This window comes from Muscardinus avellanarius (assembly GCF_963383645.1).
Source record: "Muscardinus avellanarius genome assembly, chromosome: 2".
Taxonomy (NCBI): Eukaryota; Metazoa; Chordata; class Mammalia; order Rodentia; family Gliridae; genus Muscardinus; species Muscardinus avellanarius.
The window spans coordinates 83,661,384-83,681,065 of record NC_137787.1 but is presented as its reverse complement, the minus strand read 5'-3'; the positions used below and the strand labels follow the sequence as shown (position 1 = coordinate 83,681,065).

The window sequence follows — 19,682 nt, the reverse complement described above, 5'->3', positions numbered from 1 at the left end:
CTGTGATCTTTCTGTCTCAGCCTTTCTGGGATTACAAGTGTGTGCCACCACACCTGACTAGGCTTGTTAATTTTTATCATAGTACCTTGTTATTTCCTTTTTAACTCTGGTGTGCCTATCCAGAGGCTTGAGAGACTGACTCAAGAGAATTGTAAATTCTCAGTAACTTAGCAAGTTCTTGCTTAAAATAAATTTGTAAAGGGGTTGGTGATCTTTTTCAGTGGTAGAGCACCCCTGGGGTCAATCCCCTCTTCATCTGAAAGTTTACCTCTGTGATATGTAATTTCATTCACACTCTCTGAATAGTGATGTTTGTCTTGGTAGTATTTATCTGTCTAATGTATAGACACCAGATGAATTATTTGCTGAATATTTTTATATTTGGTTGGGAAAAAGCTGAGCCTGGATTTTCTTATAAAATTGCCTTAGTTAGGCTGGTACTTTTGTTCTTTTCCAGAAGAAATCTGAGGGTCTGTTAAAAATGCCTTGAGATTTTGCTTGACCTGAATTGCACTGAATTTATAGATTAATTTAGAAGACTTGATATAATACCAAATTATTTCTTCTTTTTTTTTTTTTAATGGGTCTGGGAATCGAACCCAGGGGCATTTGACCTCCAAGCTATACCCCCTGCCCAATTTTTTATTCTTTATTTTGAAACAGGGTCTCACGGAGTTGCAAAGGGCCTCACTAAGTTAAGCTAGCTGAGGCTGTCTGCGAACTGCAATCCTTCAGTCTCAAGACTCCGGAATGCTGGGATTACAAGCGTGCGCCACCACGCCTGGCCCGAATTATTTCTTCAAGGGACATTTGTGTTCATAATTTGGTCTTCTATTAACCTAATTTACTGTTTTTAAACTTATTTAGCTATTATAGTGTCCTTCTTCCCCTGTATTTGGTTGTTGCCAAAGTATATAAAAGCTGTTGCTAATACATTTTCTTTTTTTTTTTTTTCCTTTCTTTTTGGTACTGGGGATGGAACCCAATGGCTTTCTACCTCCTGGCTATACTCTCAGACCTACTTTATATTTTATTTGGAAACAGAGTCTAACTAAGTTGTTGAGAGCCTCACTAAGTAGCTGAGGCTGGCTTTGACCCTGTGCGATCTTCCTGTCTCAGCCTCCCAAGCATGGGGATTACAAGCCTGTGCCACCACGCCCGGCTTTAATACATTTTTTAATATAATACTTTTTTTGTGTGTGTGGGTCTAAGGATGGAACCTAGGGGCATTCAACTTCCGAATTACACCCCCTCCCCCTTTTTTTAAATTCTTTATTTTGAAACCAGGTCTCACTGAGTTGCAAAGGGCCTCGCTACGTAGCTGAGGCTGTCCGCGAACCGTGACCACCCGTCTCAGCCTCCCGAATGCTTGGATTACAAGTGTGCGCCACCATGCCTGGCTAATGCATTTTTTAATATTGAACTAATATTCATTTGAGATATACTTGTTGGTCACAGTGCTATTAAAGCATCACTGGATTAGTGTTTTAAGTGGCCTGCTTATATTTATTTCAGTGAGAACAGTGTTCTCCAATTTTTGTAGGGCAAAACTAACCTCTTATGATGATTTAGAAATGGCTGTAGCTTTTTCTGTTGACTACCAAATTAAATACTATAAAAAGATTGCTTTATCTATAGTCATATTTGTTTTTGTCTTATTTTGCCTCTTTTGGCTGGGCATGGTAATCAAAAAACTCATTTTCCCCCATCAGTGCTAGAGATCATACCCAGAGCCTGTGCATGCAACCTCTTGACAGACATCTCTAACACTAAAGGCTTAAGATAAGCATTGAGTTTTATTTATTTGTTGAGTGCTGGGGATTGAACCCAGGAATGTTCTACCACTGAGCTGTACCCTAGCCCTTTTTATTTTGAAGTTCTCGGAAAGTTGCCTAGGCTGGCTCAGAACTTGTGAGCCTCTTGTGTCAGCCTCCCAAGTGATTGGGATTACAGGCATATGCTATGACACCTGGCTATATGTCTTTCTCTGAGTAATATTTACCCAGGTTTTTTGTTCATTTTTAATTTTTTTCTTACTATTGAGTTGTTTAGGTTTCTTATGAATTCAATGTTGAAGTATCAAATGTATCTTTTGGTAAACACATTCTTCCATAAGTTGTCTGTTCATACTTTCTGTTGTCTCCTTTGCTACACAGAAGCTTTTAGAGTTCAGTATTTTCCTGTTTGTCTGCTTTGGCTTTACTTGCCCTTTGTGACTTTGCTGGTATATTGGAGAAATCATTGGTAAAACCACTGTCAAGAAGCTTTTTCCCTGTATGTTCATTTAGTAGTGTTAAAGGTCTTAATATCATCATTTCAATTTGAGTCAGTTTTTGTATGTGGTATAAGGGTCTTTTTTCATTTTTTTCCTGTGTAATGTTTTTTCCAGTTAAGTTTTTAACAAGAATATCTTTTCCCCTTTGTATGCTTTTGGCACTGTTGTAGGTCCATATTATATGTGGAGCTTTTTGTTCTGTTCTGTTTTTTTGGCTTTATGTTCTGTTCCGTTGCTCTATAAGTGTGTTTTATTGCTAGTGCTTGATACCAGTAGCTTTGTAATAATGTTATTATGGTTTTTCCTTTGTAGTATTTTTGCTTAAGATTACTTTGGTGCTTCAGTGTCTTTGAATGCTTTAACTAAAATGCCTTTGGGAAATCGATGTGGATTGCATTGATTTTGAGGATCTTTGGGTGGTCTGGACATATCTGTTTTCAGGTCTGAACATGGTATGTCTTTCACTGAGTTATGAAGTAAAGTTATTGTTGAATTCTTATTCTCTACTGTTGGAAATGCATAGCTGAATACTAAGCTAATCTTTTTCTTTCAAGTACTTTTCTGTAAGTTTAGGAAGATTTTTTTTTTCGGTTCTGGAGATGAACCCAGGAACATTCTACCTTCGAGCTACACCTCCAGCTCTATTTTTTTATTCTTTACTTTGAAAGAAGGTCTTGCTAAGTTGCTGAAGGCCTCACTAAGTAGCAAAAGCTTTCCGCGAACTGCAATCCCTGTCTCAGTCTCCCAAATGCTGGGATTATAAGCGTGCACGATCAGGCCCAGATTGTTTTTTATGGAACACAGCTGCTGCTTCTGCTGCTGCTGCTGCTGCTGCTGCTTCTTCCTCTTCTTCTTTCTTCTTTCTTTCTTCTTTCTTCTTCTTTCTTCTTCTTTCTTCTTCTTTTTTTTTTGCAGTTCTGAGGATAGAATCCAGGGGCTTTCTACCTCCAGGCTACACTTTCAGACCTATTTTTTGTTTTATTTAGAAACAGGGTCTCACTAAGTTGCTGAGAGTCTCACTTAAGTTGCTGAGCCTGGCTTCGAACTTGAGCGATCATCCTGTCTCAGCCTCCCAAGTACTGGGATTGAAAGTGTGCGCCACCATGCCAGGCTGGAACACAGCATTTTTAATCTTAAAGAAAAGTGCCTTTAATTTAGGAAAAATTGCCCTAAGTTTTACTTGGGGTGTTTTTTTTTTTTTTTTCTATTTTCAAGTACCATTTTTATCTTATTTATTTTGTGGTACTGAGGATGGAACCCAAGGGCATTCTACCTCTGAGCTACACCCCCAGCCCTATTTTTTATTCTTTATTTTGAAACAGGGTTTCACTGAGTTGCAAAGGGCCTCACTAAGTAGTAGCTGAGGCTTTCTGCTTACCACTATCCTCCTCTCTCAGCCTCCCAAATGCTGGGATTACAAGTATGTGCCACCATACCCAGCTTTCAAGTATCATTTTAGTTATTCCTCAAGTTTGTTTTTCTGTACATCTGTTTATGTTTTGCTTTGTGTACTTTTTTGGAGCTTGATATTTCTACCTTTCTTCATTCCTTTAGGGTATGAATATTGAGATATATTATTTTAATATTATATTTGCTTTAAATAATATATTAATTCCCTCTTAGAATACTTTGTGCTTCTGGCATTAGCTCTTCATGGATTAAGTTCAGTTTGTATTGAGCACACTTCTGTTATGGTGCTAGATCCTCATAATTGTGTGTATATTTGTCAATAATGGTTAATATTGAACAATGTTTTTGGCTGGAATGTGTCTTTTCACCCAAGAGAGGATCCTTGTTTTTCTGGTTGATGCCACATTGTGGTTACAGATGTCCTTTATCTTGTAATTGTGAGCAAAGAGAAAGCATCTGGGTCTTATATCTTTTTCTCTGTGATTATGTAATGTATCATCTGGACTCACCTTCCCATATGGTTTTCAGAGATAACTGAAGCACTGTTTTCCTCCTCTGGTATTTTTACCCTGTGACAGAGGATGTTTTTAGGACAGACATGTGTTGGCAAAGTGAATAAATGGTAGGATATTAGAGAATAAAGGGTGAAGTCAGTCAGTTTTATAGATCTTTAGTTTAAACAGGCTTCTAATCAACCAATTAGCTTATTTGTTAAACATCACTAACTTCTGTTACTCAGAAGTTTATCTAGGAAAGTTACTGTTTTTGAGTTATTCTTTGTGGCTTATAGGCCTGGGATTTCCTTAATTCTTAGTCTCTTCCTTGTCTTCCTCCTACCCCAATTTCTAGATAGTCTTTGAGTCTACATTTATTTTTATTTCATTTAGATTAGAAAAGAAAGGTTGTGGAGGTGCATTGCTCAGCAACTTTTCTCTCTCTCTCTCTCTCTTTTTTTTTTTTTTGGCGGGTCCTAGAGGAATTTGACCTCCGAGCTACACCCTCTGTCCAATTTTTTATTCTTTATTTTGAAACAGGGCCTCACTAAGTAGCTGAAGCTGTCCGCGAACTGTAGTTCTCCTCTGGTCTCAGCCTTCCAAATGCTGGGATTACAAGCCTGCACCACCACGCCCAGCTTGCTCAGCAACTTTTATTTATGTATTTATTTTAGTGGTATAAATTTTGGGGGATTTATTTTTGAGGATTGAACCCAGGGGCATTCTGCCTCCGAGCTACACTCAAGCCCTATTTTCTATTCTTTTTATTTTGAAACAGGAACACACTAAGTTACAGAGGTCCTTACTAAGTAGCCACGGGTGGCTGCTGCAAACCTGGATCCTCCTGTCTCAGCAGGAGGATTCTGTCTCTGGCTATACTTCCAGACCTATTTTTTCCAGGTACTGAGATTACAAGCATGGGCCATCACACCCTGCCTTCTTTTTATTTTTCTATTTCCACTGAGACTAATAAATACTTTTTTGGGGGTGGTACTAAGGATTGAACCCAGAGACATTCTACCTTTGAACCACATGCCCCCCCATCCTGATTTTATTTCATATTTGGAAATGGTCTTGCTAGGTTGATGAGTCTCACTACTTGCTGAGGCTGTCTTTGAATTTGCTATCCTCTTGTCTCAGGCTCCAAGTACTGGGAGGCTAATTTTTCACTTCTATTGTGAACATTCACGTTTTAAGGACATCTTGAACGTGTGTGTGTGTGTGTGTGTGTGTGTGTGTGTGTGTGTGTTAGTGGTACTGGGGTTCCTAGAAACCCTTCCACCTCCGGGCTACACTCCCAGACCTATTTTTTTATAATTTATATTTTTATTTGGAAACAGGGTCTCTTAAGCCAGTAAGGCTGGCTTCGAACCTTTGCAATCCTCCTGTCTCTGCCACCCAAGCGGGGGGATTACAAGTGTGCGCCACCATGCCCAACTGAACTGTTTTTTTTTTTAATCTTAAGAAACATATAGTATTAAGCCCATAGTAGCTAATTAGAAAATATAAATTTATAAGCATATACTTGACCATATGTGATTAAAAACTATGGAATAGTGTTTTGGTTTTTCAGTATTTACTAAATAATATTTGGTGTATGTGGGGAGTAAAAGTATATATTTTTTATTGCCTACTATTGTTGGATATTATGCCAGTAGTTGAAAATATCTAATTATGATATTATTATTCTTTCCTAGAATTTGTTGTTCTTGGATAGGATCATTCATGTTATTACTGTAATGGTTGACTGCATTGATTTTTCACCATATGATATTAAATATCAGCCCAAAGCAAAATGTAAGTATCTTCTTTACCTTTATTTGTTCATCTACTATTTCATAAACATTGCCAAACAGCTGTCAGAGAAAATACTGATAGCGTTTCTATCTCATTTAACTGATTTTTTTTAATCATGTTTAACCATGCTAGAAATTTGGCACACATGTTGCATTTTCTTTTTCTTTCTGACAGTCTTTTCTTTTTACAACACAGATTTTACTTATACCATGTGATATGAGAGATTAAGGCACTTTTTAAAATATTCTCATTTAGATGCCTGATTTGAAATATCCATTTAATTGACATGAAAATTATGAAATGAGCTAATTGATTATGGTTTTGTAAAAAAAAAAAATTTGTGTGTGTGATACTGGGGGTGGAACCCAGAGGCTTTCTACCTCCGGGCTATACTTCCAGACCTATTTTATATTTTATTTGGAAACAGGGTCTCACTAAGTTGTTGAGAGGCTCACTAAGTAGCTGAGGCTGACTTTGAACCTGTGCGATCCTCCTGTCTCAGCTTCCCAAGTGCAGGGATTACAAATGTGCCACCATGCCCAGTTGTAAAAAATTTAAAATTTAAAAATCTCAGTTTTTATCATTTTAGTTAAAATTGGCCAATTGGAATTATAAGAAATCACTTAAAACTATATGCTTTGGTTAATTCTGAATTATAGCAGATACTGCCAACTATGATTTTTTTTACCTAATAATCGATGCTTTGAAATAAAATACATCCCCTTGTGTCTATATGTTTTAGAAGATAAGATTATCAGACATTATCAACGGTTTTTGATGTTGCGATTTACTATTTTTTCTGTTTGAAGAGTAATTCTGTTAGGTCTGTCATTAATGAATTAGGTAAATATTTGTAAAATAAAATGCTTTTAGAATGTTTTAGTTTTTTTGTTTTTTACTAAATAGAATAATATCCCAAATAGAATATAGTAAAAATAGTTTTTAAATGTGTATGAATTTCATCTATCTTGTGCTGACCAGGACCTCGTTTATCACCATATTGTATCAGAAATAAATAAAACCATCTGAGTACCATGGTTTATTAAAAATACTAATTTTATGTTATGGGTGTGTGTGTGTGTGTGTGTGTGTGTGTGTGTGTGTGTGTGTGTGTGTGTGTGTGTGTTACTGGGAATGGAACCCAGGGGCTTTTCTACCTCCCAGACCTATTTTATACTTTATTTGGAAGTAGGGTCTCACTAAGTTGCTGAGAGCCTCACTTAATAGATGAGTCTGGCTTTGAACCTGTGTGATCCTCCTGTCTCAGCCTCCCAAGAGCGGAGATTACAAGTGTGTGCCACCATGCCGGGCTTTATGTTATGTTTTAAAGTTGTTAATATTATGTTAAGTATTATAGTTTATAAAAATTATGCTACTTTAATGTTATGTTTTAAAATTATGTTAATTAGAAATTATTTTCTAGCTAGGCATAGTAGCACATACCAGTAATAATACTACTTGGGAGGCTGAGACAGTCTGAGCAAGTAGCAAGACTCATTAAATTAGTTAGACCCTATTTCATAATAGAAATAAAATAGGTCTGGGGATGTAGCTCAGAAGTAGAATGCTTCTGGGTTCAAACCACAGTACCAAGTAAAATAAATGAAAATAAATAAGAGATCATGTAGTTTATAAGAATGACTTGTTTGAGAGAAATGTATAATTTTGGAATGTGTATAATTTATCATGGCAAGAGAAATAATGGATTTATTCCTACAGCTGTCTGGAGATAAGTAATATAAGAAGAGTACTAAGCAAACTCAATGTATTTATATCTTTTTCCTAAATCCAAAAAGTGGGTTGTAGACTTTTGAATTCTTTTTAGCATTTATTCTTTAAGTTGTTTTTGCTCTTTGTAGGGATTGGTGTGCTATAGATGAGCCTGGAAATAGTAAATTTTAATGGAAATTTTTTATCTTAAAAGTTTAATTCAGCCTGGCGTGGAGGCGCATGCTTGTAATCCCAGCATAAGGGAGACTGAGACCAGAGGATAGATCACATTTCACAGACAGCCTCAGCTACTGAGGCCCTCCGTAACATAGCGAGACCCTGTTTCAAAATAAAGAATAAAAAATTAGGACAGGGTTTGTAGCTCAGAGGTTGAATGTCCCTGGCTTCCATCCTCAGACCTGCAGCAGCACAACAAAAGTTCCTGGGAGTTATTTGATTTAATTTAGGATTTAAAAAATTCTGTTGTATTTTAAATATATCATAATGAGGTTCAGAGTGATAGCAACATGCATGCACATAGTATTTAGAGCATCTCCTCCCTATCTGCCTATCTTCCCCCCCCTCCCTGTATATGTTATTGAGATTAGTATTGGTAAATTTTTTGTATGTACATGGCATTATTTGAACTATTTCCTTCATCGGGTCTCCTTAAAACTTGGTTGTTAGCCAGGCGTGGTGGTGCATGTTTGTAATCCCAGTATTTGGGAGGCTGAGAATGGAGGATCACAAGGTAGCAGCCAGATTCAGCTACTTAGTGAGGCCCTTTGCCACTTAGTGAGACACTGTGTCAAAAAATAAAGAATAAAAAAAATAGGTCTGGGAGTGTAGCTCAGAGGCAGAATGCCTCTGTCCAAAAAAAAAAAAGAAGAAGGATTCTAAGTAGAAAAAAATTGAGATGTAGTTTATAGTTCCTCATGGTAAATTAGATTCGTTTTATAGGATTTTTGTTCTAGATCTGACATTTTCAGTTGTTTCTGATATTCCTTGGTAAAGGTACTATTCTAATGATACTTCTCCATTAATGATACATTAAAGTTTATTTTGGGTATCAGTTAACAAAAGTATGTGTATTTGAAAAGTATGTGTATTTGATATATCTTGCATTTAAGTGTGAGATATTCTATAAGTAGACAGTATGACACTGTTTTCAAAGTACTTAATTTTTTCCTTTTCACTTCAATTATGTCTTAGCACCACAGAGATCTTCAGATTGGTCCAAAAAGAAGAAAGAGCCCCTAGGGAAATTGGCTTCTTTATTCAAACTTACTGTAAGAGTGATCTATTCTTTCCACGCTCTGAGCTTCAAGGAGGTCTATTCTGATACCCTACTTGCTATTGGCAACTCAGTCATCAGCATACTTTCCAGTGTACTTGGACATATTTCTTTGCCTTCTATGATTCGGAAAATATTCGCAACTTTAACAAAACCTCTGGCATTATTGTATGAAAACTCAAAGTAAGTATTTGGGCTTAGATTCTTTGAATTAAATACACAATTTATATAGAGGAACAACTTTTGTTTGCTTACCTGCTTTGTTGCAGATGGTAATCTTGACAGTCTTGAGGGGCATAAAATTTTAAAATATTTTTTCTTTAGCCAGGCTTTGGAATGCACAACTTTAATCATACTACTTGGGAAGCTGAGACAGGAGGAGCAAAAGTCCGAGGACAGCCTCCGAAGATAGGCTTGCAGCAACCTAGTGAGACCCTGTATGAAAATAAAAATAAAATAGGGCTGGGAGATAGAATGCCCCTGGGTTCAATTCCCAGTACCACACACACACAAATTTTTTTTCATTAAACATTTTGGGATTTTTTTATTCTTTATTTTTGAAACAGGGTCTCACTAAGTTGCACAGGGCCTTACTAAGTAGCTGAGGCTGGCTGTGAACCTGCAATCCTTCTGTTTCAGCCTCCCAAGTAGTAAGATTGCAAGTGTGTACCAGCATACCGGACTCTTTTCTTAAATATCTTACGCTAGACAAGGTATTGTACACCTGCAATTACTCGATACTTGGGAGTCTGAGACAAAAGATTACAGGTTCATATTGACAAAGTATTGGGACTAAGCAAACCTAATGAGGCCTTGTTTCAAAACAAAAAAATCGTCCTGAGGCTATACCTCAGAGGTTGGATACACTAGTACCACACACATATACACACTTAAAAGATAGTCTAAAGAGAATTGAGCTGGGCGTGGTGGCGCACGCTTGTAATCCCCGTGCTTGGGAGGTTGAGACAGGAGGATCGCACAGGTTCGAAGACAGCCTCAGATACTTAGGCTCTCAGCAACTTAGTGAGACCCCATTTCCAAATAAAATATAAAATAGGTCTGGGACTATAGCTCAGAGGTAGAAAGCCCCTGGGTTCTACCCCCAGTACCAAAAAAAAAGTATAGAAATTTGAGATATAATTTGAAAGTCTTTTTATTTTTCATGTTCTCTTTGCTCTTTTCAGTTTAGTGCATGCATGCTTTTTCAGAATTGATTGTGGAAGCAAGCATATTAAATATATAATAGATAGGAAAAACACTTGACATGCTACTCTGCAGTTATGCATATGGTGTGCAGGTAACATATTGTGTGCCTCCTACCCATATACACAAAATCCTCATTCTGTAAAATGTCTGCATTTAATTATAGGGTATTTTAATTTTATTAAACTTTTTATTAGGATTGGTGAACGTATGGTAGGTATTTATATCTTTCATAAACAGGTGAACGTTATTTGTGTGTTAAATCATTTCCTGCATTGGCCAGTATTTCTATAGAACAAGATAGTTTAAGTGATAATGTTGGTTCAAAGGATATGCATTAAAATTATGAAGTTACCCTCCAAAAGTTTGAATTAATTTTGAAACCGGTTCGCTAGAATGACAAGAGTCTCACTACTTTGCAAAGCCTGTCTTGAAACCTGTGATCCTCCTGTCTCGGCCTTCTAGGTATAGGGATTTTAGGCCTGTACCACCAGGCCCATCTATTAAAAGCAGTTGTAAAGGATTCCTTGTATTATTCATAGCAAGTTTGTATGGCTCCATCATAATAGCTTATCATTTATAAGTTAAATATACAGGAACAGTTTTAAAGAACAGACTATAAATTGCAAAATATATATTCATAATTTATGAGCTCAAATCAGACATTTTTCTCTCAATATATGTTTACCTCTTGTTTTTTATGGTTATAGTAGCTCATATAGTATAGCATAATAGATAATATGGTAATTGTTACTTGTTTTTCTTCCTAGGCTTGATGAAGTTCCTAAAGTATATAATTGTCTAAACAACAAGGTAAAAGTAGACAAGTGTCCATAAAACATACATTCATAATGAGAAAATTAAAGAGTTTAGCTGATTGTCTTCCTTTATGTAGTTCTTCATATTTTTAAAGGGAATATAATACCATTTTTTTAGAAAATTTAATAGGATATGGGCAAATTCACAAGTAGCCTTTTTATTTATTTATTTTTATTTTTTTTCTTTTAAATTTTTTTATTGGTGCATTACATTCAAACATCATATTGGGGTAAAAAACTTGTGTGTACAAATATGTACTCATCGCTGATTTAACCCCTACCCAATTCCCACCCCATTCCCTCCCCATCCCTCCCTCCCTTGCTTGGCTTAGTGATTGACTTCGCTATATTTAAGTACATTGTGTGTTTTAGAGATTTTTCTCTTCCCCCCTCCTTTCTCCTCCTTTAGGTTGTCTTGTTTGCTCCTCTATAGGATTTCCTCTTTCAAGAGTTCCTCCTATGACCCATTTCTCCCTAATGCTCACATATTAGGGAAAGCATCTGAATTCCTTTTTTTTTTTTTTTTACTAATTTCACTTAGCATAATGTCCTCCAGTTCCATCCATTTCCCTGAAAATGATGTAATTGAGTTTTTTTTTTTGATGGCTGAGTAAAATTACATTGTGTACATATCCCACAGTTTTGTAATCCATTCATCTGTTGATGAACATCTTGGCTGGTTCTATAGTTTGGCTATGGTGAATTGTGCACCTATGAACATACAATGCATTCATTAATTTGGTGGTTTGGTTTCCTATCTTTTGGGTAGATACCCAGAAGTGGTATTGCTGGATCAAATGGTAGATTTGTTCCCATTCTTCTGAAGATTCTCCATACTGTTTTCCAAAGTGGTTGCACTAATTTGCAATCTCACCAACAATGTCTTAGAGTTCCCACTTCTCCACATCCTCGCCAGCATCTCGTGTTGTTTTTGAATGATTGCCATTCTAGTTGGAGTTAGGTGAAATCTCAGGGTAGTTTTGATTTGCATCTCTCTGATTGCCAGTGATGTTGAGCATTTTTTCATGCATTTATTGGCCATTTGAATTTCTTCTTTTGTGAAGTGTCTATTTAGTTCATTTGCCCATTTTGTTATTGGATGCTTTGTTTTCTTAGTGTTGAGTTTCTTGAGTTCTCTGTATATTCTAGATATTAGTCTTCTATCGGTGGTGTAGGTGGCAAAAATCTTCTCCCATTCAGTTGGCTCTCGATTGAGGTTCTTGATAATTTCCTTTGCTGAACAGAAGCTCTTCAGTTTCATGCAATCCCATGTATTGATTCTCCTTTTAATTTGTTGTGCCTTTGGGGTCTTGTTGAGGAAATGTTTATCTGCGCCTATGTGTTGTAGTGTTGGACCTATGCCCTCTTCAAGGAGCTTCAAGATCTCTGGTTTAATTTCCAAGTCTTTGATCCATCGTGAGTTGGCTTTTGTACGGGGTGAAAAAGTGGGATTAATTTCCAATTTTCTGCATATGGTTAACCAGTTTTGCCAACACCATTTGTTGAAGAGACTTGTCTTTTTTTGTGTACGTTTTTGGCCCCTTTGTCAAAAATCAATTGGCTGAAAGTGTGTGGACTTGTTTCGGGGTCTTCTATTCTGCTCCATTGGTCTATATATCTGTTCTTTTGCCAGTACCATGCTGTTTTTATTACAATGGCTTTGTAGTATAGTTTAAAGTCAGGTATTGTGATTCCTCCAGCTTGGTTTTTGTTGCTGAGAACTACCTTGGCTATTCTGGGCTTTTTGTTATTCCAGATAAATTTAAGGACTGATTTTTCTATGTCTGTGAGGAATGATCTTGGTAGTTTAATGCTCATTGCGTAAAATCTGTAGATCACTTTTGTGAGGATAGCCATTTTAATGATATTTATTCTGCCAATCCATGAACATGGAAGATCTTTTCGTCTTCTAAGATCTTCTTTGATTTCTTTTTTCAGTGTGTGTGTGTGTGTATAATATATATATATATATATATATTTTTTTTTTTTTTTTTTTTTTTTGCGTGTCTGGGGATGGAACCCAGGGGCATTCGACCTCCGAGCTACACCCCCTGCCCTGTTTTTTTTTTTTTTATTTTTTTATTTTGAAACCGGGTCTCACTGAGTTGCAGAGGGCTAACTTAGTGGCTGAGGCTGTCCGCAAACCGCGATCCTCCGGTCTCAGCCTCCCAAATGCTGGGATTACAAGCGTGCGCCACCACACTTGGCTATATAATTTTCTTTGTAGAGATCTTTTATCTCCTTGGTCAAGTTTATTCCTAGGTATTTTATTTTCTTGTGGGAGATCCTGAGTGGAAGTGTTTTCTGAATTTCAGTGGATTTATGGTTGGTGTACAGGAAAGCTTCTGATTTTTTAAGATTGATTTTGTATCCAGATACTTTGCTGAATTTGTTGATCAGTTCTATAAGCCTTTTGGTTGAGTTTGTTGGGTTTTCTAAATATAGTATCATGTCATCTGCAAATAGTGAAAGCTTAAGTTCTTCTTTTCCTATTTGTACTCCTTTGATTTCCTTCTCTTGCCTTATTGCTCTGGGTAGAGTCTCTAGTACTGTATTGAAGAGAAGTGGTGATAGTGGACATCCTTGTCTCGTTCCAGTTTTTAGGGGGAATTCTTGAAGTTTTTCCCCATTTAATATGATGTTGGCAGTGGGCTTATTGTAGATTGCCTTAATAATGTTGAGAAATGTTCCTTCTATTCCAATTCTCTGCAGTGTTTTTTTTATCATAAATGGATGTTGGATTTTATCAAATGCCTTTTCAGTGTCTATTGAGATGATCATGTGATTTTTGTCTTTGATTCTGTTTATATGATGAATTACATGGATTGATTTTCGTATATTGAACCAGCCTTGCATCCCTGGGATGAACCCTACCTGGTCATGGTGTATGATTTTCTTTATGTGGTTTTGAATGCGTGTTGCTAGTATTTTGCTTAATAGTTTTGCATCCAAGTTCATCAGAGATATAGGCCTGTAGTTTTCCTTCCTTGAACTGTCTTTATTCAGTTTGGGTATTAGTGTGATGTTGGCTTCATAGAATGTATTTGGGAGAGTCCCGGTTTTTTATATTTCATGAAATAGTTTGAGTAGTATTGGGGTTAGCTCTTGTATAAAGGTTTTATAGAATTCACTTGGGAAACCATCTGGTCCTGGGCTTTTCTTTGATGGTAAGCTCTTTATTGCTGTTTCAATCTTTTGTTTGTGTTGTTTCTCTGGGTCTTCTTATAGTTGATTTCCAGTTTCATTCCATTATGGTCTGAAATGACACAGGGAAGTATAACATTTTTAAAATTTGCTAGTGCTCATTTTGTGTTCCAGGATGTGATCTATTTTGGAGAAGGTTCCATGAGCATCTGAGAAAAATGTAAACTCCGCTGTAGTTGGGTGACATATTCTATATGTGTCCAACAGGTCCATTTGGTTAATGGTGTTCTTTAGTTCTGAGGCAGCTTTACTGACCCTTTGTCTGGAAGATCGATCTAGTATTGTGAGAGGTGTGTTGAAGTCTCCCAGTATTACTGTGTTGGGATTTATGTGTGACTTCATGTCACAAAGAGTTTGATTTATGAAAGTAGCTGCCCCTATGTTTGGGGCATAGATGTTGATCATTGTTATTTCCTTTTGCTGGACTATTCTTTTTACCAGTAAAATGTGACCTTCTTTGTCTCTTCTAATAAGTTTGGGTTTGAAGTCTAACTTGTCTGATATCATAGTTGCTACTCCTGCTTGTCTTTGAGCACCATTAGCATGGATTACCTTGCACTAGCCCTTTACCTTGAGTTTGTTCCTATCTTTACTTGTAAGGTATGTTTCTTGTAAGCAGCAGATGGATGGATTCTGGCTTTTAATCCATTTTGCCACTTTATGTCTTTTTATTGGGGAGTTGAGGCCGTTTACATTCAGTGTGACTATAGAGAGATAATTTTTAATTCCCAACATGTTAAGATCTTATTTCTGTTTGAGATACTGTTTATTCTTCTTTGCTTAGTTGTCTGCTGGATGGGAATTCTTGTTTCTTTGGTTCTGGCGTGTATTACCCATTTCCTCTTTGCAGTTAATCTCCTTGAGTACTTTCTCTAGCGCTGGTTTTGAAGACATAAATTCCTTCAGTTTCTGTTTGTCATGGAAGCTTCTTATTTCCCTATCTAATTTGATGGATAGTTTTGCTGGGTAGGAAATTTTTGGCTGGAAGTTGTTTTCTTTCAGAGTTTGGAATATGTTACTCCATGCCCTTCTGGCTTTCATGACTTGGTTTGGGAAGTCTGGAGTGATTCTAATTGGTTTGCCTCTGAATGTCACGTGGCCTTTTGTTTTTGTTGCCTTTAAGATTCTCTTCTTGGCTTCCACATTAGTCATTTTGACAATTATGTGGGGTGGGGATCCTCTTCTCTGATCCTGTCTAAAGGGAGTTCCATAAGTTTCCTGGACCTGTGTATCGACCTCTTTCTCTGTTTGGGAAATTTTTTGCTATTACTTCCTTGAAGAGATTATTGATCCCTTTGGTTTCACCTTCTTTTTCCTCCTCTATTCCAATTATTCTTAGGTTAGCTCTCTTAAAATGGGCCCATATTTCTTCAATGTCAGATTCCTGCTGTCAGATATTTTTTTTTCTAAATTAGAAACTATGCATTCATTTTTGGAGCTTCATTCAAGAAGTGAGATTCTATTCTCCATGTGGTCTAATCTGTTGTTTCTACTTTGAATTGAGGCCTTTATTTCAATGATTGCATCCTTTATCTCTTTTTGACTCTCTGAATTCTTTTCGAAATACCTCTATTATTTCTACAGTTATTTCCTGATTTGATCTTCTAGAGATCTCTGGATTTCTGTGTTATCAGATTCTGATGTTGTGGGGTTGTGGGCATTCACTGCTCCATTGTTATTTCTCTTTCCCTTAATTTTGGAAGTTTGTGCCTTCTCTGGGTTCTTCCCTGGGTCACTCCGAGTTCACTTAAGGTGCTCTGGATCTTGAGTCTGTGGTATCTCAATCACCACTACTCCTTTACTGGGTTGTATCGCAAAGTCTCAGACCCAGGGAGTCAATCGAGGCTGCTTAGACCGTGGGGGGCGCCAAGTTGGGCATTCTCCAGCCGGGAGTTGTGACTGTGGTGTGATATCTCTGCCACCGCCACTCCCCCGCTGGGTTGCACTGCTAAAATCTCCAACCCAGGGAGACTATCTGCACAAGTCCCTGGGAGTGCAGTACTGGGATTTCTCCCCTAGGGGCCACAATTTGACTCACGGTTGTTGAGTGCGCTGATGGAGCCTTAATGGACTCAGTGGATTCGCAGCTGCCACCACTGGCAATATGGTACCACTGCTACGCCCTTGGCTGTGAGGCTGGCGTATTTCTTCTCTGGTTTTGAGTTCCACTCTGAGTCCCTGCCAGGTGTGCAGTGCACAGCCCTTGGGAGCTTTAGATGTTCCCTGTGCCGACAAAACTGCTGAGTGCCACCCGGCTATTCAGCAACTGCTCACCTCGGCTTGCTGTCCACCCCTCCTTTCTGGAGCCTGGTGGCTGGCTGAGTGTGTTGGTCTTTAGCCGTCCGGTGAACTTGCCGCTGCCACTGGCAATAAGTCGCTGCTGTCGCGTCCTCGGCCATGAGGTTGGTGTAGTTCTCTGGTTTTGAGTTCCGCTGAGTCCCTGCGGGGTGTGCTGATCCAGGCCCTTGAGAGCTTTAGACGCTCCTTGCGCCGAAAAAACTGCTGACTGCCGCCCGGCTGTTCAACAGCTGCTCCCTTCGGCTCACTGTCCACCCCTCCTCTCTGGCGCCTTGTGGCTGGTAGAATGTGTTGGTCTAGAGCCATCCGGTGAACTCGCCGCTGCTGCCGGCAGTAAGGCGCTGCTGTTGCGTCCTAGGCCACGAGGCCTGCGTACCTCCTCTCTGGATTTGAGCTCCGTTCTGAGTCTCCCTCCTCTCTGGAGCCTTGTGCAGCACTCCGTGCCACGGCTCCGGCCGCTCCGCGCTGCAGCACTTCGGGCTGGTTTCTTTCTGGTGTCTCGTTTTTCCAGCCCTCTTTTTCTCTGTCCCTTGTATTTACAGTTTTTATTTCTTTGCTGGTGGTGTTTTCTGGCTCTGAAAGGCGCTGGTTCTGTGGTAGTAGAGATCGATTGTTAGCGGGACTTGTAAGTGCCGCTTTTCTCCGTCGCCATCTTCCCGGAAGTCCTCACAAGTAGTCTTTTTAATGAAAGGATTGATTAATGTTATTTTAGAATTATGGAAGCCATCAAGTCCTGTCTATTTAAGAGCACTTGAGTCCAAAGTTTTGTATTTGGAAGTTAACATTAACTTAAGCTGGCAGTTACTAATTCCTAGTATAATTGTTATAGACACATAATGCTTTGTCAATGAAAAATAAACTCAAGGTCTAACTGCAGTATGATAAAGTAAATATACCTGATATTTTTATGACTGTGGAGGCTTGCTTAAAATCAAATTTTAAAAATTGAAATGGTGACATGTTCTTTATTTGATGCTTGGTATACTTTGTTTTTATTTTTTATTTTTTCTCCTTTTTCCCTAGTTAGAAAAACTATTGGGAGAAGTTATTTCTTGTCTACAGCACACCTACACTGGGATTTATGACAGTGAACTACTCGAACAGCTTTCCCCACTACTATGCATGATATTTCTGCACAAGAATAAACAGATTCAAAAACAAAGTGTTCAGTTCTGGAATGCCACATTTGCTAAAGTGACGGTGTTGATTTATCCTGAAGAGTTAAAGTATGCTAACAGGATTTTTATTTAGTTGCCTATTACTATATTATGACAAATGAAAATGAGTATTTCAATATTAACATAATTTTTCTTATGAGCAATTGTTATTGTGAATTTTCCTGAAATATTATTTAGAGTACATGGTACTTAATCATTGTTTAGCCTTTTTTTTTGGTACTGGGATTGAACCTAGGGGCATTCTACATCTGAGCTATACCCACAGCCCTATTTTTTATTCCTTTATGTTTGGTTTTTTGTTTGTTTATTTATTTATTTAGTGGTACTGGGGGTGGAACTAAGGGGCCTTTTACCTCTGGGCTGCACTCCCAGACCTATTTTATATTTTATTTGGAAACAGTCTCACTATGTTGCTGCAAGACTCACTAAGTGGCTGAGGCTGGTTTCAAACCTGTGCCATCCTTCTGTCCCAGCCTCCCAAGTACTGGGATTACAAGTGTGCACCACCACTACTGGCTCTATTTTAGTTTTAATTTTTTGTGGGTCTGGGGATGGAACCCAGGGCCATTCCACTTCCAAGCTATACCCCTGCCCTATTTTTTATTCATTTTGCTACAGAGTCTCACTTAGTTGCAGAGGGCCTCACTAGGTAGCTGAGGCTGTCAGTGAATTGTAGTCCTCTGGTCTCAGCCTCCCAATGAGAATGCTGGGATTATAAACGTGTGCCACCATACCTGGCTATTCTTTTATTTTTGAAACTGAGTCTCGCTAAGCTGCTGAAGGCCTCACTAAGTAAAAGAAGCTGGCTGTGAACCTGTAATCCTCCTGTCTCAGCCTCCCAAGATGGGACTACAACCTTTTTATTGAATCTTAGAATTAACTTACAAGCATGGCATGGTGGCACATGCTTGTGATGCCAGCATTTATTTGGGAAGCTGAGACAGGAGGATCACGGTTCGCAGATAGCATCAGCAACTACTTAATGAGGCCTGTAGCAACTCAGTGAGATCCTGTTTCAAAATAAAGAATAAAAAATAGGGCTGGGGGTGTAGCTCAGGGAGAAAATGCACCTGGGTTCCATCATCAGTACCGCCGGGGGGTGGGGGGGTCCTTTTACATGAAGGACTAATTAGAGAAATTTTAAATTTTTCTTAATAAAAAAAACAAAAGCCAAATGTAGTGGCCCACACTTGAATCCTAGTACTTGGGAGGCTGAGACACAATTATTGCAGGTTTAAGGTTAGCGCAGTATAACTTAGGAAGACCCTCTTTCAGAATAGAACAGGTTAGGGGTGCATCTCAATAGTCAAGCCCTTTGGCTCAATACTTCATATCACTGAATGAATAACTTAAAAAAAAAAAAAAAAGAGCACCGGGTGTGATGGCGCACACTTGTAATCCCAGTACTTGCGACGCTGAGACAGGAGGATCACACAGGTTTGAAGCCAGTCTCAGCTACTTAGTAAGGATTTCAGCAACTTAGTGAGACCCTGTTTCCAAATTAAATATAAAATAGATCTGGGAGTGTATGTATCCTGGAGGTAGAAAGCCCCTGGTTTCCATTCCAGTACCACACACACACAAAAAAAAGTGAAAAAAACAAGAGCAAGAAACTGATTATTAAAGCTAAACATTTATCTTTTGTTTGAAATTTTCCATAATAAACATTTGTAAATTTTGTGACTGTTTAAAGAAGAAAATTTGGAAACTGCAAGATACAGAGAGCAATTGAAATATTTTCTAATTTCACTTACTTGTATATATGTGTAGTAAGAAATGGTATTTAAGCCAGTTATATAGCAACACATATCTGTAATCCCATCTGCCAGGAAAGCAGAGGCAGAAGGGTGTGAGTTCAAGTCAACCTGAGCAACTGTCTCAAAATAAAATTTAAAAGGCTTTAAAGCCGGCATAGTAGCATACAGCTGTAATCCCAGTACTTGGGAGACTGAGACAAGAGGATAAAGGGATTGAGGATGAGGTAGAGGTAGAACCCCACCT

The 19,682-nt window shown here is 38.1% G+C and overlaps 1 protein-coding gene across 1 annotated transcript in view; it reads left to right on the top strand.

Annotated features, from left to right (window-relative positions):
- Positions 1-19,682, top strand: part of RIF1 (replication timing regulatory factor 1) — a gene marked incomplete at both ends in the record, with an annotated part of 76,619 nt that overhangs the window by 41,235 nt on the left and 15,702 nt on the right. Inside the window, 4 exons of the mRNA XM_080689771.1 lie at positions 5,877-5,976; positions 8,899-9,163; positions 10,954-10,996; positions 17,527-17,729. Of these exons, the coding sequence (XP_080545897.1) occupies positions 5,877-5,976; positions 8,899-9,163; positions 10,954-10,996; positions 17,527-17,729 (611 nt within the window). The remainder of the gene's footprint in view (positions 1-5,876; positions 5,977-8,898; positions 9,164-10,953; positions 10,997-17,526; positions 17,730-19,682) is intronic.